The sequence below is a fragment of the Mustela lutreola genome, chromosome 6 (assembly GCF_030435805.1).
Source record: "Mustela lutreola isolate mMusLut2 chromosome 6, mMusLut2.pri, whole genome shotgun sequence".
NCBI lineage: Eukaryota > Metazoa > Chordata > Mammalia > Carnivora > Mustelidae > Mustela > Mustela lutreola.
The window spans coordinates 14,261,491-14,283,773 of record NC_081295.1 but is presented as its reverse complement, the minus strand read 5'-3'; the positions used below and the strand labels follow the sequence as shown (position 1 = coordinate 14,283,773).

The following is a 22,283-nucleotide window of genomic DNA, read 5'->3' as shown; positions in this document are numbered from 1 at the left end:
ACCCTAAGAAAACTCTGGTTGACCTGATTTATGAGCTTGTTTTGTACACGTTTGGCGAGTACTGATAAGCTAAGAGGAGAGCAAGCCGGGAAGAACCTTTGCAGTCGTGCAGAAAGGACCAAAAGTGAATGAGAGTGACCCTGCGATGATACCCCCATAGGGTCCTCCAGCTCATCATGCTTACACGGCCTTTTAATGAAAGTGTGTCCCGTGGCAAGACACAAACTACTTGAGATCATAAAGATACGAGGAAGTACTATTTCTTTTGGTAAAACCAATCAGCAGAGTGAGCACTCTATAAATATTAAATGTTTTATCATTAAATATTGTCTTAAGTTTATTACGTAGCTTATCTCCAACTACCCCAACACTTGATTTAAATGTTATTTTTTTAATGCCAGGATAGATATTATGCATGATCTATAAATAAGGAAAATAAATCATGAATTTTAAGTAACTTCTGAGCTAAACAGTAATTTAGTAAAATTGCATCATTAAAGCGTTGGAATTCCTTATTAGTTTTCAGCATTGGAACAAAACAAACCAAGAAGCTTAAAAACAGTCTCATCACTTCACCCTAGAAATCACTCACTCCATTTCGAAAAAATAGTGTCTTAATGTGGTTGTCTAGTTCATGTGAAATGGTTTTATCGGCTTAATTTATCTGTGAACACACTGCTAGGACCCATAGGTCCCATTATTAAAACATCTGCATACGAATGCAAGGTTAAATTAGTGCAGAATGGCTGGGTTAAAAAAGTGCTTTCTTTATAATTCCAGAGCTCTTTTATGAATAAATTCTTCTTTTGATCTTAAAGTATGCCCTTTACCTTGTGCCGAGTAAATGCTGCCTGATGGTCCGTTATGCTTATCTCTGAAGTAGTTTGTAATTCACTGAGAAACAGCTTAATCCAGACAGAAAAGGAAAGCAGCAGTTCATCAAATTGCTGGTGCTCAGCAACCGCGGACTGAAGAAAAGTGATCCTACGGAGAGAAAGGTGTTAAAGTGAAAATGTCCCTCAAGTTCACAGAAAAAATGATATGTTCGCTATTGCAATAACCTTAACTGAAGGCAAAAAAAGATGTTGTCCTACGTGAGCACACCGATGTTTTTGATGTCTTCTACTTCTCAAACCCTTGATTCTCCATTTCCCACATCTCACTTAGCATTACCACTGTCCCCAAGGTGGTCCCCTGAGCCATCTTTCATGCCCCTGGTTCTTTATCATCACAGCTAATCTGCATATACCGCCCCCGTAACACACACACACACACACACACACACACACACACACACACACACACACAGTAGAGTCTGTGTGCTCCTCCTCATTTCCACAAGCCCACCTGGGTCTAAATTGCTTCATCTCTAGCCTGGCCTCCTCCGTGGCCTCCTTCCTGCCATTGTCTCCACAGTCCACGCTCTAGTGGACTTACTAGAGACCACTAGAGAGACTAGGGGAGACCGTTGTGTCTCCACAGTTCACTCTCTAGGTAATAGCCAGGAATGGCTTTAATGTAAGCAGGACAATATCTGCCAAGCCTAACACGGAGGCAACTTCTTGCACATAGGAAGGCAAACCCAAAAGTCCTTATTGTGGCCGATGAGGGACCCCCCATAATCCACTCCTCCGACCTCATCTGACACAGCCCTGTTCCACAACGCCGCTGCCTCCGTGGAGAATACCATGGGAGGCGAAATTTTAAATACCATTTTTCTCCAGTATACAAACAGCTTGGGCAAAAATAAAACAAACACGAGCAACCCTACCCTCTTCAACATTTTTTCAGTTAGTTTGATCATTTTCCCTAATGGTGAGACAAAAATTGGCGACTGAGGTTCATCAGAAATGCTGATTTTTGAGCACGTGAGGGTTTTTTTTAAAAAATTTAAATTTCAGTATGGTTAACATACAGTGTTATGTTAGTTTCAGGTGTACAATACAGCAATTCAACAACTGTGTACCTTATCCGATGCTCAGCACAGTAAGCACATCTTAATCCTTTTCGTCTATTTCATCTATTTCACCCCTCCCCCCACACACCCCCCTTTAAGTTAAGAATCTGTTTTTTAGTTTGTCTCTTTTTTCTTTACTCGTTTGTTTTTCTTCTTAAATTCCACATATGAGTGAAATCATATGGTATTTGTCTTTCTCTGACTTATTTTGCTTAGCATGATACTCCCTAGATTCAATCATGTTGTTCCCAATGGCAAGAGTTCATTCTTTTTTATGGCTGAGTAATATTCCACTGTGTGTATGTGTGTGTGAGTGTGTGTGCGTGCGTGTACACCCCACCTCTTCTTTATCCGTTCATCTGTTGATGGACATTTGGGCTGCTCTCATAGCTTGACTATTGTAAATAATGCTGCAATGAACATGGGGGCAATATATCTTTTCAAATTAAAGTTTTCTCATTCTTTGGGTAAATACCCAGTAGTGGAATTATTAGATCATATGATAATTCTATTCTTAATTTCTTGAGGAACTGTTATCCATATTGGCTACACCAGTTTGCATTCCCACCAACAGTGTAAGAGGCTTCCCCTTTCTCTGCATCCTTGTCAACACCTGTTTTTTCCCTGTGTTGTTTTAGCTGTTCTGACAGGTGTAAGACAACATCTCATTGTGGTTTTGATTTGCATTTCCCCAACGATGAGTGATGTTGAACATCTTTTCAAGTGTCTGTTAGCCATGTTCTTTGAAGAAATGTCTATTCATATCATCTGCCCATTTTTAAATTGGATTATTTGTTTTTTGGGTGATGGGTTTGTAGAAGTTTTTTCTATATTTTGAATACTAACTCTTTTTTTTAATTGAATACCGACCCTTTATTGGATATGTCATTTGCAAATATCTTCTGCCATTCGGTAGGTTGTCTTTTAGTTCTGTTGCTTGTTTCTTTTGCTGGGCATATTTATTTATTTATTTATTTATTTATTTATTTTTATTGGGTTATGTTAGTCACCATAAAATACATCATTAGTTTTTGATGCAGTGTTCCAAGATTCATTGTTTATATAAAACACCAAGTGGCTCCATGCAATACATGCCCTCCTTAATACCCACCACAAATAACAAAGTAATTTCTTTCCCTTCCATATTTTTTGAATAGCTCACTTAAGTAAAAGCAAAAAATCTCTGCTTTCTTAATTTATATGCTTACCATTAAAAAAATGAACAATATAAAAACATTCTTTTAAAAAAAACCCAACCTTTTGTTAATTATCTGTGGCAAATCTCTCCATCTCTCATCCAACTGTTCCAAATGTACTTTCATCGTTTTCACATCATCTTTGGAGGCCACTGAGAATAGTGATTCCTTCAGTTGCAAAAGGCTGCTATAGATTGAGGCCCGGGATACAACTTCATTCTGCAGCGCCTAAGAAAAACACAATACATTCTAGATCTCATCCCAGCATGATTGACTAAGAAGGACCATGTGACACAGGTGGCTGCTCTCCAAAGACTTTGCATTCTTGCAACACAGAGGTCATTGGGACCAGGCTTAAAGAGAGTTTTTATTACTTGATTTAGAGTGGATCTGCTTAACCTCTAATGAAACATTTAAAATACTACTGAGACCTGAATTAGTGTTCCGGAATCTGAGTTCTATTAAGGTAGGCAACTTTAGAAGCTGTAGAATTTCTTTCAAGATGAACAAACTGTGTAGGTAAAGAGAATTAAAGGAAAGCTATTGCTAAAGAGAAACAGTGCATATTTAACAATAATAGAGATGCAATTCTGGGTACCAGAAATGTGGTCTCCTTCTTTATTTAGAGACTATATTAGGCCAAACTGGAGAGCTAAGGGCTCTCCATTTTGCTTTCGCACAACAGAATCACTTATTTTTAATCAGGCAATGAACTGTAAGGTGCTCTGAGCGCTGCATAAAATTTTCAGTCCCTATCTAATAAGATATAAAAGATAAACACCTATAGACAGCTAACAGCATAACATAGTATCAAATGGGATGATACTGTAGAATGACGCACAGTAGATGCTTGTCAGGGTGCTTTCTCCCCCTTCTTAAAGAGGCCACATGTGTGATATAAGCAAAGCTGCTGAAGGTTTCTGAAGAAGGGTCACACAGCCTATGGATGGCAGGAAGAGCTCCAAGTCAGGACAAAACACACAAAGCCAGAATATGGGGATGGACAAGAAATGTTCAGAACACAGTGGGAGGCAGCTTGGTGGACACTGGGCCCAGATGTAGATGTCACAGAGGCTTCAGCCTCCTCCACAACCCTTAACCTGTAGAGCACCTACTCTCTGTGTAGAGATGTGTAGGACTAGTTTTACATGGCCAGATAGCTTTGTGTCATTTTTCAGAAAAGGAGCTGTGACTTCCCCTCTTAGAACACTTCACAGTATATTTATAAAAAGATAAGAACTTTTTTTGGAAAGTGGCTGGTGGCTCAGTTGTTAAGCATCTGCCTTTGGCTTGGGTCATGATCCCGGGGTCCTGGGATCAAGTCCCACATTGGGCTCCCTTGTCTGTGGGGAGTCTGCTTCTCCCTCTCCCACTCCCCCTGCTTGTGTTCCCTCTCTGGCTGTGTCTCCTCTTTCTGTCAAATAAATAAATAATATTTTTAAAAAAGATAAGAACTTTTTTCCTCAGTGTGGACTAAGGATGGCTTTTTATCCTCAGGGTAGGAAACAGTCACTGGGGGTTTCTGAGGAGCAACTTTTGGGGAGAGTACTGTAGAACGTCAGTGTGCAATGAACTAGAAAGTTGTTGAGAAGCAAGAATGTGGGAAACCCTTAAAGTCAAAGAAGGAAGAAATTTGAATTTGAACTTGCCTGTATTGACTGAAGTTCACTCTCCACCTTGACTCTGTCTGCAGAAATGTCCATTTCTGGGGAACTGGCTATTTCTTCACACCGCTCTAACCAGGTTAAAAAGGTTGATAATTCTTTCTCCAGTCTAAAGAAAGCAGAAATGAGAGACAAATTTATCAAAATTACTATGCCAGAAAATGAAACCTTTCCAAATTTGAAGGTCCAACACTAACCATTGAGAATAATACAGTGTTGGTTCTTATTCCTAGATATGAAGGTAAAAAGAACATTCCCTTCACATTCATATGTATTTGTCACCTGTGTTTATATCTATGTCATAGGAAAGGTACGCATACATCCTCTCCATTTTAGGGGTCTTCACCTTCTGACACAGACCAAGATCTTCTCATATTAGACGCGTGAGTTGATGTGTTTTACATCTGGGATGATTATTTCCCAAAAGCTGGTCCAGAATTTCCTACTTAAGAGTGCCAGTTGAAATCCATACTGCCAACTTGGGAAGGAAGGCTGCCCACCTCTGCCAGTGGGCCAGCAGGGTCTCCAGCGCAGTCTGCCTCTCCTTGGCCCGAGTCCGCGTCTCCTCATACCTCTGCTGCAGGGCCGCTGCCTCCTGGACGGAGGAACCTCCGTTAGCCACCTTCTGGGCGCTGGCTGAGGTAGTGGCCACCACACTACTCAGTGCCTCTAGGGCTTGGCAGAGATCCTAACGGGAGGCCAAGAAAGCACAACATCAAGAAACAAGGCCGACAATTCTTTTGAGACCCATCATCACTAAAAATTTTCCCTCAATCCATGATCTTCTGCGAGACATAGTCAAAGTGAGGAGAGTTACTTCATGAATGCGGAAATCAAAAACGAAATGGAAAGGCTCTTCCCCAAATAAGAATTTACTGCTGTATATCAGAATAATTTCAACTTTCCTTTCATGATTCAGATCATTTGTGAAAATTATTATTCCTTCTATGCCAAATATGACTTTTTAAAAAAACTCTGTTTAATTTACAAGAGCTATATGAAGCATGCTATAACCTCTATAAAAATATATGGGGTGTGCCTGGGTGGCTCAGTGGGTTAAAGCCTCTGCCTTTGGCTCAGGTCGTAATCTCAGGGTCCTCAGATTGAGTCCCACATCGGGCTCTCTGCTCAGTGGGGAGCCTGCTTCCTCCTCTTTCTCTCTCTCTGCCTGCCTCTCTGCCTACTTGTGATATCTCTCTGTCGAATAAATAAAAATCTTAAAAATAAATAAATAAATAAATAAATAAATACCATATATATATATATAGAGAGAGAGCGTGCGCACATTATGGCTGACATAGTTGCTATCAGGAATCAGTGATAATCATATCATCCTGTCTCAGGATGTGGCAGGTTCTATGTTACATCCATTTCATATAGTAACTCATTTAATCTTCATAAGAATCTTGACAGTTATGTTCTTTCATTATTCGCATTTTAGAGATCAGACAATCAAGGCAGAGAAAAATAACTTGCTTTACAAAATCTAAATACTAGAAAAAATAGTATCCTTTCTGGTACTCAATTATTAACTTAGTAAACTATTAAAAATAATTCCATGAAATTCAGTTTTCCCACCTTTCCTCAGGTTTTGGGTATTTAAAAAGAATTACCTAGGAGCACAAACACATTTTTTTAGAAGATTTTATTTATTTATTTAAGACAGAGGGAGAGAGAGGAAGAGAAAGAGCACAAGCGGGAGGAGCAGATGGAGAGGGAGAAGTAGACTCCACGGAGCCCAATGCAGGGCTCGATCCCAGGCCCCTGAGATCATGACCTGAGCCAATGGCAGAAGCTTAATGGACTGAGCCACCCAGCCCCCCCCCCCATTCTTGTTGTAAGTATTCAAACCTATAAATTCCACTCCCCTTTCCAGATGTGCTTTTGTCAGCCCATCGCTTTCTATCACTGCAGCCCCTTCCCTCGGCACACGTGCATATAGATAGGGGTAACAGAGATGTTTTTTTAAATTAGCACATTTCTTCTGGGTTTTTCTCTGCTCCTGAGTCTCCCTCTTTGCTTCTTTCCCTAAATTACACCAAAGGCATCTGTCGCTCTGTGAACACCCATCAATAGTCACTAGTTCAGGCAGCAGACCAAAAAAGGTAGCCATTGGTAAAAGGTTAGTGAGGACATATTCTTTGCACATCTGACTGTTGTGTGTTAAAAATCTAAAATCCGCCATTGCGCATGTATGTTTTTATGCACAATTAATTTTTTATAATGCTTGCAACAAGTAACAGAATTTACTAAAGCTAAAAATCAGAAAAAAATCATATCTTAAGTATGAGAAGGAAATGCTGTAAGTGAATATTCCTTTAATATGCATTTTTAATAAAAACTTATTTGTAAACTTACACTTCTTGTGTTAGACGAACATGTTTGATATATGTCATTCCTCAAGTAACATAAAAATCCTTTCAATTTTAACCATCATAAAAACATTTACTATGTTTTCAAGCAGGAATTATCAAATCGCTCTTACCATATGTTCTTGGAGGACTTTGTATGTTTCTGTGGCTGAAGAACATATTTTAAGTGGATCAGCAAGTTTGTCTTCAAATTCAGACACAGACTTCTGGATCTAAAACATCATTGAAATATAAAGATAATGGTGGGGAAAACGTATATTGAGGCAGAAAAAGTTACCAAGGAAGCAGCATGCTTATCTCTTTTGATAGCTTTCAATAAAATTATTAAAATACACATTTTTAAAAAAAATCTAAAATCAGTGTATCCTATTATTTGAAAGGAATAGATAAGCCTTAATGCCTGTCTGAACACAATGGATAATGACATTTTTATATTCTCTCAAAAAAGGTATCACATGAATAATTAAAGGCTTAGTCATCATTGACAACTGGGTCAATGATTAGCAAATTGTGTCTTCCTTAGTTCACTATTTCTGGATTACTTACTGCATTTCATTATAAATGCAATAGGAAATAATACCTTTCGCATGCAAGGTCCCGTTCTTACCTTTCTAAGATTTTCCTCAAACTTTTGCTGCTGAGATAAATGTCCCAGAATTGTTGCTTCCAAACACTGTGCATGTTCCCGCAGCTCCTCCCAGTACCTTCTTATTTGCGTCAGCTTCGCTTTGATTCGAGCAGATTCTCCAGTGGTGACAAACTGAGCAAAAGACTGAGCTGCTTCTTCTAAGTCTGTAATGCTGCTCATCTTGCTTTCTATTTCCTGAATTGTGACCTAATAGTTAAAACAAGAAAAATGACAATATAGGCTGAGTAAGCTTGTCTTTCTGAAATAACAGCTTCTCTACATAGAGAGAAAATCAGGAGAGGGCTTCTTAGCTGACATTTCAACACACTTGGACCATTAGAGACCAGCTAGGAACAAACACAGTAAGTTTCCAGACCTCATTTGGGGAGGAAAGATAATGCAGATAAATGTTGGAAAATATGAAGTGATGGTGGTCGTGTTCTGTGCATAAAGAATCAGAGAAAGACCTACCCCTGTTGCAGAGAAGTAAACAGGGAGATGTCCCTATGTTTCATATTTTTCATTTTAGTATTTCATGTTTTACCAAACAAGAAGTATCTCTAAAGGTAAAGAGAATTCCTTGCTTATCCTCCGAGTCATGCCTTGTACCAGCGGATCTGGGAAGCAGTGTGTTCCAGTACCTCATAGAAATGCTAATGTTGACATTCGTTTAATTTTCCTCAAATGTAGCTGAGTATTTCATCTTTACCAAACTAAAAGCTTGTCTGATTCCACTCTTGCAAAACCAGTCTTTTTAAATGTATTGTCTTTATGCCAGTCGTTTCCAAATTTGGAATACGTTAGGATCACCTGGCTGCCATCCTCAGGGAGTCAGGCTCAGCAGGTCTAAGGTGAGGCCAGGATTTTGCATTTCTAAAAAATACCCAGGCGATGCTAATCCTGCCCATGCTGCTCTGAACCACTGCTTCCTCATTAGTTGTGGGCACACAGTGAAGAAGCTACATAGTATCATTTTTATTTGGAGCAGGAGACACTGTATCTATCGGCCAACACATGAGAAGTACTGAAAGACACCAAGGATGTGTGTGGGCGCAAGGAGGCATGTCTGTCATAAACACAGAGGCTTATTTATGTATAAGAGAATAAAAATGATTTCTCTGAGAAAAAGAGCCAAATCTTCCAATCCAGTAAAGCCAAAAATTCAGACAAGTCTCAGTTACCTTACGGAAAAAAAAAAAAAAATGTGACTTATGTCTACATGAGACAACATAGTCAAAAATAAATGCGGTCTAGATGAGACAATCAGGAATAATTTAGATTAGTGCCAGGTGCTTGTTACTTTATTTTTATTTTTCATAGGCAGGACTACCGTGGTATAGCTAATAGATATGTTATTTGAACATGAATACAGCCTTTCTTTTTTGTTTTTCAAGATGGTTTTTTTTTTTTAGAAAAATCACTCATAAATTCAACAAATATATATTTGGTGTCTCCTATGTGCCAAAATTGTTCTAGGTGTTTGCACTAGCTTAGTGAAGCAATCTAAAATAAGACAAAATTTCTTAGTTTTTAGAGTAATTAATACATGTTACCAATAAATTCATAGATGTAAACTATGTAATCATATTGTTGGATTCTAATCCAAAAAGGGAAGATGGAAGAGGTACCCACTGTATGTTCTTATTATTTGTAAATTATCAATTAAGAATAAGAAAACCGGTCAATTTGGAATAGGATGCAATGAAGAATTAAACGTGGGCTTATAGAAAAATGTCTTCATGACAAGCAAATGCTTCATTCATTTTAATTCAAAGGTTGTTTTAAAGTGAAACACCATGACAATTGTTACCTTATTTCTAATGTTTCCTATAGTGTGGTCTTCTGAATGTAAACAGAATATGAATTATTTGCCTAAATTTCACAGCACCAGTGTATTCCACACCATCTTTGCTTATTTCTAGCAAATACTTTTTTTTCCTATTGCTCATATTCGTTTAATACATTTTAGATGTTTTCAAAATACTATATTGGAATATTAAAACGTATTTCTAGTCTACTGGCATGGAAATCTATGACTGAATGTTTATATATTTAAAAATAAAACGTGTAATCATTTTGTTTCCTAAAGAGTAAAGAGGCGGTGACAGTTGATCACTGATATATTTCAGAAGTCCTGGAATTGAATTAAGGTTTAAATAATAAGATGAATTGTAGCAAGAATAAACACATTAAAAAGTGTATACCAAAATTTTTTGGAAGAAAATTTTTGATAAAGTCATTTTTGTTTACTTAGGATGTAGTGAAATGATCAAATGACAACTTTTAAAAACAGTTTTAGAGATTAAACATATTTCATGAATATGCCTTAGTGGGTTGACATCTATTTTCCCTAGTACACCACACAAGACATAAGCAGACTCCATATATACCAGATTCCATGTAACCTTGATTGCAAAAGATGCACGAAAAACCAGGATAATCTGCCCAGCAATGTAATCGTAGCTAAGTGACATAGCACCCTTCCACCCTTCCAGAATGATTTTTTCTGAGCAATAATGTGAACTACCTGGTATTTATTTTACTATTTTTAACTGCATGAAAAAAAAAAAAAAAAGATTAGATAGGAAAGTGGCTGCATTTTGAAAGTGTGTTGCGTAAAAACTATAAAAGAAAGAATTAATTTCTTCCAGCCCACTTTTTTTAAAACTATTTGAATGAAGTGAACAATGACAGTCTACGCATGTGGTCATGTTGGAGCTGGGATAGCAATAAGTATCAAAGTGTCTCAGTTTGTGCCCAAATGCAGTCTGTGCGTTTGAGCAGTGGAGTCTGAGGTCTTCCCCTAAAGAAAGGAATTGCTCCCCCCTGTGGTTTGTGAGGGTAAATGCCACTAATACTGGAGCCAGACATTTGCATGACACTTACAAAGTAAAGCTGTAGGTGATGAATCCATTTCAGGTGGTATAGATGAATCAACAGAACACTCCAATGGGGTTAATTCAGAATCAAGGAAAAGAATGATATAACCATAGAAACATTTTAATGATATTGCACACAATACTGACTTTGAATGCATAAGTCAGAAAATATTAATACATAATTCCAGTTATAAAGTGTTGCCCAGTATCAATCAAGACCTCTCAGCTCAACATTTTGTGTGAATTGAATTTTAATAGAGTCACATAGCAGTGAAAGATTAATCGTGGGGCCAACTAGCACTTGATGAAATGTAAGAAAGGAGTTCTTAAAAGCTAGACATGGATTATAAATGTAACGTGTGAGCCGGTCACCTTGATCTGGTGGATTTGCATGTCCATGGCAGATGACGAAGTTTCCAAGGCATTGAGTTCTTTTTCTTTCTCAGTTATCCAGTCGGACAGGGTCTCAAAATTATTGCCAAAATGATCCCACTTGTTTTTCACCATTTCCATGGTTTTAATACTAAAATTAACCAAATTAAGTAAATAAAATGCAGCACTTTGATAGAAAACAACAACACATTTTCCTTTAAATCACCAGATGAAAAGACAGCAAAGGCATTTGTGATGATGTCAAAGTTGAAACTACTGGAACAGGAAAAAATACACATTCGATCTGAGTATTTAGTCCTCAAGTCTTCCTCTCTATCTCCTCTGAGAATGAGCATTTAACGAGGTAGTATCTACACTATGTTATGAATGGAACTGTGCTTCGAAAAAATATAGCTGGGTCCAAAGGGATTTGAATCCAGGTGTAATCCAGGTAAACTCTGCATGTGGCCAGTAATTGCCAGGACTTTTAATAAGGCTGCCTACACAGATTCCAGTGCACGGAGACTTTTAGCAGTCCGGCTTTCATGGACAAGGTCCTTTTGCTCTCAGAGCAGAGATACTGCAGGGATGCTCTAGACTCAAAGATCTTTATAAAATGTACCTTTATGAGTCAAGACAGAGCTTATACTCTGAATCCCACACTGCCTTACAGGAACTGTTTCTATCATTAAAGCTAAGCCTGCAATTTATGATCTGGAGCTGTTATGATTTCAGCCGTTCTCCCATGTTGGTCCAGTCTTGATTCCAAAAGACTCTATATACAGTCTTGTACATGAGCACCCTAACTGCTTTTAGAAAATCTGGGCTTTATTTGTTATAAATCTAGTGAATAAAATTTTAACTAGAGATGTCCAGTTTGTTTTAGCTATGTGTATATAACCAGATGATTATGGCTTTCAGTTAGAAAAAGACTACGAAACTAATAGTATATCATTGAACTGATACATCCTTGGGTTAAAAAAAAAAAAGAAACAATTTCCCTGTTTACCAAAAGGCACTTGAAGACAGCAGAAAGAATGCAATGGCATCACTGAATATTAAATTAAATACTATTGCAGTCTCAAATGTATACCCTGGATGTGCCTAATGCTCCTATCAGTACAGGTAACACAAGCTAAAATACATTGCAAGCTTTCAAATGAAATAGATTCAAATGGATATTTCTAATAAAAGCAGCTTTTCTAATAAACTCTTGAGTTTCATTATTTCCAGAGCTTGATGGATATTTAATATAAAGTTCACAAAGTTTTGAGTCATAATTTCCTTTAAATTATTTAACAAATTTTAAGGTTTAGGCAAAGGTACAATGTTAATTTTAAGTTGTTACTAGTATTAAAAACAAATTTTACAGTTTAAAAAATCCACCTTAGAAATCACGTTCTATATCTTAAGAATAATACGTATTGGTGATTTGCCAGTAAATCTACTTTAATAAAAATGTATGGCCATATTATGTTGAGGAACATTGGCCATATCTTCATATATTTATTCCCTGCAATTCTTTTGTGTGTTCATTTTGCATGTAATAGGATACCATAAGCTAAACTATTTTTTCTTTCATTTTCAATAAGCAAATATTAGATGTTAAAAAGTAAAATAAATTTTTGAAGTTAATTTTTGGAAACAGCATATCAATCAGTGACAATTCAAATATGGAGGCACTATAAACAAGCTCTGTGAGCTTCTTGGAGATGGAGACACTTGGTCTATGTCACACATATTTAGGCCCAGCATCTACACAACCAAAATATCTCTTCTTCCCTCTAGCTGGTGACAACAGAACAATACAGTAAAATAAAAAAAAATATTTTAAATATTGATTCTTTTTCAGATTGTATGAAGGCCACAGAATTGAATAGATATGGCTTTCTCATGAACCAAGTCAGTTTACAATGCAAAAACCACATCTTTTATATTTTTCTGCTCTGTTATATAGACGATAGTTTCTGTCTTGGTGATACTTTCTTTTGAACTGTAAGTGCTTCCTCAAAACATGCTGAAATACACAGACACTTTGAGATTTTAAAGGAATGCTTTGAATACAATATACAGGAAAGACTGTATGAAACTTTATCTCAGAGAAGAAAGTTTAGGACTTGTCAAGCACATACTCTTCTTCAAGTGTGTCTTCTAATTTTTTGACTTGCTCTTTGATTGACTTAGCCTGCTGCTGAAGCAGCTGCTTATTCTTGGGCCCAAGGGGTATCTCAGAAGCTTCCTTCACAAGATTTTCAGCCTGGACTGCAATACCTTCTGTTCGTTTAGAAAACTCCTAGAAAAAGAGATTATCATTGTTAGGAAGACATAGTTACCCTTCTATCCTATCTACCTTCATAGTTATCCAACAATTCTCACAAAAATCTTTTTCCATGGTTCCCTAGATTGGATTTACTGCTTTGAATTCTCAGCTGCATTATAACTAACTAACTGCTCTATAATCATGTTAGTTTATTACAGGCCCCATTCAGGCAATGATTAATGGTGATTGATTTTTTTTCAGTCATATAGATAAGAGATTTCTAGGCCAATTAATATAAATATATTTTATTTAATGAAGGATATCTTAGTCAATACAGTGTATCACTGATATTTACCTATAAATAAACATATTGTTAACTAGTTCCCTGAAAAGAGAGATCATCTGATCTTAAATCTTTATTGTTAAATCTTATTGTTAAATCTTATTCATTACTGTCAAATCTTATTCACTGTATACCTATACTATATGATGAAAAGAAGATAAGTTCTTAACCAGTTAAACCTGGACTAGAGCTCTAGATTTGCTAATTGCTAGTTCTTTTGACTTTGGTGAATTATTTTTCAGACTTTCATATAAAATGCAAGTAGTAATGGTTTCTTGTAAGGTTGCTATTAGCAGCTCATCAGCAATTTCATTTTTAAGTGTCTGGCACTCTAGCAGGTGCCTATTATCATTTTTTAAATGTCCCTCATAAATTTGAGGACAAAAAGATTTATAAAATTTACCCATTGATTTTCATTAATAGTGAACTACTTCAATTCAAAAATGAATTTAATATGGGTGAGGCACTGGTAAATTTTAGCTGTTACCTGAATTTTGTCAGGTAAATGTATTGAAAACTGAATTAAAAAAGCTAATTGCGGAGATAATCTTTTGTGAAAAAAAGTATCTTAGTGTCTCCTTTCTTCTCATGTAAGAGACATTCATGGGAGGTTTAAATTTTGATCAGAAACTCCTCTTTCCAAAATAGGTAATGAAGAAATCCAAAGGAAGTATTTTCAAAGGTGAGACTTCTGACAGCCACCTCTTCCCACAGAGTATCTCCCAGAATTATTACATAATTCCAATGTAAGATAGTTACTACATAATACTATTGTATCTTCATGTTTGAAAGACTTAAAGTCCACATAGAAATATCAACGTTACTTCAGAGAAGGACCCAGCAATTTGATAGAATAAAAATGGGTAAGTGCAGCTTCCTTTTCATGATAGATTTATAATATTCCAAAAATTGGTATTTGCCAATGTCACATTAAATTCTGTGGTTATAGATGTCCACTGTTGGTGTGATGGGCTTAGAGTCATGGTGAACTCATTTGTGAAGCCTGATTCACAGCATAATCTCTCCAAACCCTATGAACAGAATCAGAAGCATAAAATAGTATTTTTTCCCCAGTGTTTTCCAGAGCTCAAGAAAATCATGAAGAAAGTGGTGTTAAATCTAAAAATGCTTATATACCTTCACTCTAAGAGCTTTCTGTCAGAGCTAGGTATGGGGAAAGCACAAGGCAGAGGAATTCAAAGAACAGAGTGATATTGATAAAAACCAAATTGAACCAAAACAGAATAATATTATAAGGCTTTATCTCTAAGTCCCAATAAGAAGACCCATGAGTGGCAGTACAATGCGGCAGGAAAGGACGGACTCTGGCTTCAGGTAGGTCTAGAGTTGAACCAGGCTCTGTCCTGCACTAGCTGTGTGACCTTGAGTGTGACCTCTGCATTTTCATTTCCTCATCAGTCAAGGCTTGCTGTAAAGAATAAACATGATATTGCTATGGACGTCTTACCCCACAGTGCCAGAATGCACTCAAGTTCTTGAGCACAACCACACGAGGGCTACAAATGGAATGAAGGCTGTGTTAACAATGTGGAGCGAGCAAAAAAGTAGAGAACGATTATTCTAGACAGCATGTGCTTGTGCGACAGTATACAGAAACAGTAAAGTAGCTCAGTTTTTCAATGAAAAACCTAGTGGCTGAAGGTGTGTGCTCTGGGCTCAATCTCGTAGGTTTGAATCCCAACCTCACCAGTTAGTCATCCTGAGATCTCAGATAAAATCATTTAAAAAACCTTTGTACCTTATATTTCCTCCATACACAACTGGATTCATCGTGACACCTATTTCTTAGGATTGTTTTAGAGTTTAAAGATGATAAATACCATATGAATAGACCAGCATATGTCTATACCTATATATGTGTGTGTGTGTGTGGTGTGTGTATATATATGTGTGTGTGTGTGTGTGTGTGTGTGTGTGTGTTCAGTAAATGTTAGCTCTCATTATTAAACCAATCGCAAAGTATGCAAGATTGTTAGCTAAAGAAAATTTTAATACTAAGACTAAAAACATTACATTTGCTTCATCTACAGCTGTTAAACCTATTCAGAGGGATCAGAACCACATGGTATCAGAAACTCTGGATGTAACCTGGTGGAACACCCACATAGTAATTAACCCAATAGATTTGTTTGTATTTATAAAAGACACCTGATATAGTTTTAATACATAAAGTAATTAAAATTAAAATTTAAAATGATGTTTATTTAAATGGATGATGAAAATCATACAGAATTGAAAAATTCTATGGCTTTATAAGACTTCAAACTCCCCAGTGAGTTAATAATAGGAGAGAGAATACAAAATTGGCAGGATGAGAGACAGAAACCTTTTAAGCCTTTTACTGGTAAGAGAAAAGCAGCACAGGGGTATACTTGCTGAAGGTTACTACCTCATGGATAGGTCTTCTTTCTTATTCATTGGCTAACACATTTCTATACTAACTCAAGTCATTCTGTAAACCCAAAATATGTACAAAGGGAACCAAAACAACCTGTACAACTCTCTAAATGCTTCAGACAATGTATTGGTCTGCTCTGACTCTCTAAGGTCTTTGGGCATATAGGCTTGGGCTCGTGAAACACGCCTACTAAGTATTAGCTGTTGGATGTCCCACCGGAGCCTCAACCTCGATTTGTCCCAAACTGAGTCCGTCATCTTCCTCAACTAACAGCCATTCCTCCAAGTTCCTGTCTCACTCCCAGGGTGTCTGTCGGGCTCAGAACCCGGGATAGCTTCCTTTCCTTTGCTCTCTCTCTCTTGCGTCTGTTCCCACGGCCATCCCTATTGCCCTGATTCATGTCCACATTAATACTGACATGCAATAAATTTCTAATCAGATCCCGTGGCGCAAGCCCTGCACCCTTTCAATTTTCTACACTGCTTAAAAATCTCTCTCCCTGGGAGCACGTGGGTGGGTCTGTCGGTTGAGGGGTGTTTCTTGATTTTGACTCAGGTCATGAACTCAGGGTCCTGGAATGAAGCCCTGCATCAGGCTCCATGCTCAGGGCGGAGTCAGCTAGAGGATTCTCCCTCTTCCTCTGCCCCTCCCCTCTCTTGTACATACGTGCACGCACGCTCTCTCTCTCTTAAATCAATCAATCTTTTAAAAAAAATGCATCTCTGTAAAGTATAGCTCTGATCATGTGACTCTTTTTCTTAAAAACCTTTAAGGGTTCCATGTGGCCTAGACCTTCCAGTATCTTTGTAATATGTCCTTTATAGCTCTACTTCCATTTTTCTGCTTTAAAACAGAATCTCCATACAGTCTCATACTTCATGCCATTTCCCATTATAGAAATGCTCATGTGTTGTTCCACATTCTGCTTTTCTATGTCTTACCTGCCCTTCAAGGTTCAGTTAAAAATATTACTGCCTTCAGAAAGACTTTTTTTTAAAGTATTCATCTATGAGCGAACTAACCATCTCCCACTTTAATAAAAATTTTTCTTAGTTCTTGATATTTAAATCTTATTTATTTCATTCCTCAAAGCAACTTGACCAGCGTGTTGAAGAGTGGATGACCAATAAACAAGAGTACTGATTAAATGAATAATTATAATAATTGATTGTAATAAGGGATGAAAACAGGTTCAAAATAAAAAAAATAAAGAAGAAGAAAGAAAACAGTTTTGCTTCGGAATAATGAGCACCAAGGGACTGTACGCTCAGACTGATATACCTTTGTCTGTTCCAGTTCTGAAGATAAACTTTCCAAACTGCTAAAACTCAAAAAGCGCTCATGGCTGGAACCTGTTTGAAAAAGGTATCTGACCACTGTCTCTTTGTTTGTTTCAAATCGCTCCCATTTTCTTAATGTGACCTAAATTTGAAAAAAAAAAAATGCACATATCATGTTATGAATTATCAACACGTATCACCAAATCTTGTTCACGTTTCCATTCGTTTGTTGGGCTGTCGGCCTCCAGTTAACTCGGTCCCAATTTCACGGACTTCTGCTGAACAAAGACGGTGCTAATGTCTCCTGCAAGAATTTCACTCACCTACAAAAAAGAGGATGTGTAGACCAGCATTCTGAGTTTTCTATCAGGAAAATAGAGCCTCCCAGGCTCTTTCAAAACAGAAAAGGGAGAAAGAGAAAGGAGGAGAGTGGGGAGTGGGTAGGTGGCAAGAGCTCAACACTTTTGAAGAGTGTTAAGATCACAATACAACGTAAACATGTGGGGGGGCCTGGGTGGCTCCGTGGGTTAAAGCCCCTGTCTTCAGTTCGGGTCATGATCCCAGAGTCCTGGGATGGAGCCCCATATGGGGCTCTCTGCTCAGCAGAGAGGCTGCTTCCTCCTCTCTCTCTCTGTCTGCCTCTCTGCCTCCTTGTGATCTCTGTCTGTCAAATAAATAAATAAAATCTTTAAAAAAATAAATAAATAAACATGTGACTGTTTGGACCGCCCAGAAGAGCGAAACGGTCCAGTGTTAATTCCCGGACTCCGACAAGTGAGCATTTAACATTCTGGCTTTATCACTGATCGCTGCTCTGTGACTTTGGGTAAAGTCCTCAAACTGTTTCTGCTTAAGCTTCCACTCTGGCAAAATGTGCTAATTATAGCGCCTCCCTGCTAAGCTTGACGAGATGATTAAAAGAGAGAACTCGTGTCAATACTTAGCACAGTGCTGGAGCGTCAGAGGCGGGAACCAACGCCCGATCCCATGAGGAGACGCCAGCTGAGACCTGGGGGTGAACAGGGCCCTCGACGTCCGGTCTCCCACCTGGATGCGGCGCTCCTGCTTCTCCCTGCTGTGCTCCATGTGGTCCAGGGTGCTCTCCAGCTTCCGCAGCTCCTCCCGGGCCTGGTCGGGCAGCCCGCCTTCTCCCCGCTGAGCCTGCGCTACCTGCTGCTGCACGTCTCTCTTCTTGGCAGAAATCCTCTTTGTCTTTTGCTGGAGAACAGGTGCATAAAAGATCCTCTGTGAGCGACTAAGCAGGATAGAAACACCTACAGTCTAATGGGGTACAGAGAGGTACAACCTCGCAGCAGCGTGGGCCCCAACTGTCTTTTTTTTTTTTTTTTTTTAAGATTTTATTTATTTATTTGACAGGCAGAGATCACAAGGAGGCAGAGAGGCAGGCAGAGAGAGAGAGGGAGGAAGCAGTCTCCCTGCTGAGCAGAGAGCCCGATGCGGGGCTCAATCCCAGGACCCTGGGATCATGACCTGAACCGAAGGCAGAGGTTCAACCCACTGAGCCACCCAGGTGCCCTCCGCCCCCCACAACTGTCTTTTAACAGTTAATGTGAACAGGGGCGCCTGGGTGGCTCAGTCGGTTAAATGTCCACCTTCAGCTCAGGTCATGATCTCAGGGTCTTGGGATCAAGCCATCCTTCAGGCTTCAGGCTCAGTGGAGTCTGCTTGTCCCTCTTACTCTCCCTTTCCCCCCAACCTCTGCTTATGCTATCTCTCTCTCTCTGTCTCTCTCTCTCAAGAAAATAAATAAAATCTTAAAAAAAAAAAAGTTAAATGTGAACAGTTAAAATGGCAATGGGGACACTGTTAGTCAAAATGGGCATTATTTAAGAATATTTTGTGTTTTTAATGGTAAACAACATAATTTGATATTGGTGTTTTAACTGTGTGCAAATTTAGGCACTTAGCATTTTATGGAATATTCCAGAAGGAATCTGACAAAAGCGTTCATTTGACATGATTCTCCTTAAAGAACTATTTCTGCCTAAAAATGTGAATTCCTAACTCTAATTTTTTTTTTTAAATCGTTTGTGCTATAAAAATGCTGATACTAAGAGAACTTAATTCCTGGGTATAGTCAGACTGATAAACCTGCTGAGACACATGGGCAAAGTTATCTTTTAAAATCAACTTTTTATTGAGGTATAATGTACAAACAATGGTAGACAGCTCTCAGGTGTATACATATGAATTTACATGAAGTAAGCATACATAAAACCAAGCACTGTTCCGAGAAATGTAAGAGTTTTAGAACATTAATGTAAATATCTATAATTACATATTTCCTTGACTTAAGTTGAACCCTAACACAACTTTTACAATGACTGAGAACAATGTAATGCCAAGCATTAATGTTTTTGTACTCAGCCTTTTTATAATTATTAAATAAATCTGTAATGCCTAGAGGCTGCTGTTTTATGCACGCTTTTAATGCCACTTCCATTTAATATATTATTATATACAAAATTAGCTAGCATTTTGCTATACATTACGTTAGCTAAGGTTTTGCCATTAAAATACTTGAGTCATACTTCTACTTACATCGAGTTTGGCAAGTAAGTTTGTTAAAATTGTTTATCATCAATACATGTACCAGAATTTCTTTACTCTCAGTTCTAATCCTTCATAAAAGCGTATTATCCTGAAAGGTTTCGTACTTCATAGAAGGTATCCTTCTCCCGACTGAGACGTATTCAAAGTTGTAAACTGAAGGGCAGGCTGTTATCATAACGGTAAAGAAGAGTGATCTCAAATATGGATCATTTTATCTCTACGCTTTCCTTCTCTGTTATGAAAAGGACAACTGAGCAAGTTTTAGGAAGGTTTTCGTAGCTAAATTATTCCTTGAATTTTTTGACGTCACCAAATCACTCAGGCTGGGATTTTACCTGGCAGGCTCTTCTGAAATACCTAATATTTAACAGAGAACAAAGGTGCCAAGATTTTTTTAAACCATTCGCATGGACTCCCCCCCTGTTCCCCCTTTCCCTTTGTCTTTCCTCTTGGACATACAGTTCTTGTCACCGCTCTGGCTCTGCCAGTGGCTAACAAGCTTTGCACGAGTGCCCCGGGGAACGGGCCTCCTACCTGGTGATGGAGAAGTAACTGCTGTGCTTCAAACAGGTTTTCCGTGTCCAGGATCTTCTCCGCCTGCTCCTGGACTTCTTTAGAGCCAGAAATTAAGTCTTCAAGGGAACTTTGCACTATTTCTTTGTACTGGACACAGTCCCCAAAGTTGCTTAACATCTTTTCCACCTGGATTTTCATGAAAAAATTACAACTCATATGATGCTCATGGAATCTTAAATATTCTAAGAACATGTGTAAAGTCCATCTCAGTAACTCTGAAATATATACATGGATCTCTTTTATTTTTTATATTTTTGAGGTTTATTTAGTTATTATTAACTGCATAGCCATTTATGGGGATTGTAAGCCTCAAGGGATACAGTGCTCTGTGTCCACTCAACCTGACAGTCAAAGCAAGGTGATGGAAGTGGCTATGCTGTATACCTTATTTCCTGGATCCCTTTAATGACAGTCCCACAACCAAAATCTAATCATAAATTTAAAAAATAAAGTATAATAAAGCTGAGTCCCTCCTGTTTAAGTAAGGAGAAAAACTGTGGAGGGGAAAAAATGAGAAGAATGAAGAGTATCTGTTGAAAATGCACTTCCAATATTTTTACATAAAACACGATACAATGGCTAATTCTGTGGTTCTTTAGTAAATTCTTTTCCCTGAATTTTCTGTGGTTCTTTAGTAAATTCTTTTCCCTGAATTTTCTGTCTCATTTCTGCTTCCACTAGTTCAGGGTCACCAGCCTCTTCTGTATTCAAAGTCTATCGCTCTCCCTTTTCATTAAGATCGTCATTTTCACACTGCTGGTCTTTTGCGTTCCACGGAAGCCTTTTCATTTCTCCTACTCTTATCCCATCTTTTCCTCTGATCCTCTTCTCCTCTGAGTTTGCCCCCGGCGACGTGAGTGTGCTCTGCTCCCAACTAACAGCAAGGAGACACGGTGAAAGCCACAGACTCCACATCTCAGTAAATCACAGCTTTCGTTGAAAGAAGTGACTCCTCCTTCCATAAAGCCCGTCTAACCACGGCCTTTTCTTAGAATGGACAACAGCAAACACTTTGTGTTCAACACTCATTTAAATATTAAATGGATTATAATCAAAGTATGGACTGAAAATGTCAAATTCATCCTTTAATATAAATTCCCTACGTGAACAAAATGAATGTTTCCCTTCCTCTTTCTTTGGTTTTACTAATGATTGAGTAGCATACCAGGGTATGAGTATAAACTATGACCTTTACGGTAGCTAGGGTTCAGGTTCTGAGCTCACGGTGGTGAGGTTCTAAGCTCAGCGTTACGTCGGCTTGAGACCCTCTCTGTCCTTCTGCCTCTGCCCTGTGATTGTGTGCTCTCTCTCTAAAAAAGAAAAAAGAAAAAAGAAAAAAAAAATAGAGTGGATTTATTGAAAACAAAAATCTTATGTTCCTTATAAAGAGACATACAAAAATAATATTCTTGGATATCTTATGTTACTGGTGCAACTGTAAATGTATAAATTCCTTGATCTTTCTTTCTGCTGCTTCCTTATTGTTGTATGTAAATGTATTAGATTTCTCTACCTCGATTTTGTATCCTGCGATGTTACTGAGTCACTATATTATACTCCTGAAACTAACTTTACACTGTATGTTGACTAACTCAAATTCAAATAAAAACTTTAAAAAACTATAAAACAAAACAAAACAAAAGGTAGATAGGTATGCTAAGAATTAATGTCTGTACTTTTTAGGGGCAGATTGTTGCTACAAGTCCCAGGGGCAGTGTCATGAGAGTACTTGGAAGATAAAGTAAATAAACAGCCTTGGTAAA

The 22,283-nt window shown here is 38.0% G+C and overlaps 1 protein-coding gene across 16 annotated transcripts in view; it reads right to left on the bottom strand.

The window, feature by feature from the left end:
- SYNE1 (spectrin repeat containing nuclear envelope protein 1) overlaps positions 1–22,283 on the bottom strand; it is a 465,519-nt gene that overhangs the window by 264,122 nt on the left and 179,114 nt on the right. For all 16 annotated transcript variants that reach the window (XM_059176745.1, XM_059176748.1, XM_059176749.1 and 13 more), the window contains 11 exons: positions 20,479–20,646; positions 18,418–18,588; positions 17,372–17,512; positions 13,201–13,361; positions 11,069–11,219; positions 7,797–8,024; positions 7,303–7,401; positions 5,318–5,505; positions 4,803–4,926; positions 3,215–3,381; positions 831–984 (listed from right to left, as the gene is read on the bottom strand). In XM_059176745.1, coding sequence (XP_059032728.1) covers positions 831–984; positions 3,215–3,381; positions 4,803–4,926; positions 5,318–5,505; positions 7,303–7,401; positions 7,797–8,024; positions 11,069–11,219; positions 13,201–13,361; positions 17,372–17,512; positions 18,418–18,588; positions 20,479–20,646 — 1,752 coding nt within the window. The remainder of the gene's footprint in view (positions 1–830; positions 985–3,214; positions 3,382–4,802; positions 4,927–5,317; positions 5,506–7,302; positions 7,402–7,796; positions 8,025–11,068; positions 11,220–13,200; positions 13,362–17,371; positions 17,513–18,417; positions 18,589–20,478; positions 20,647–22,283) is intronic.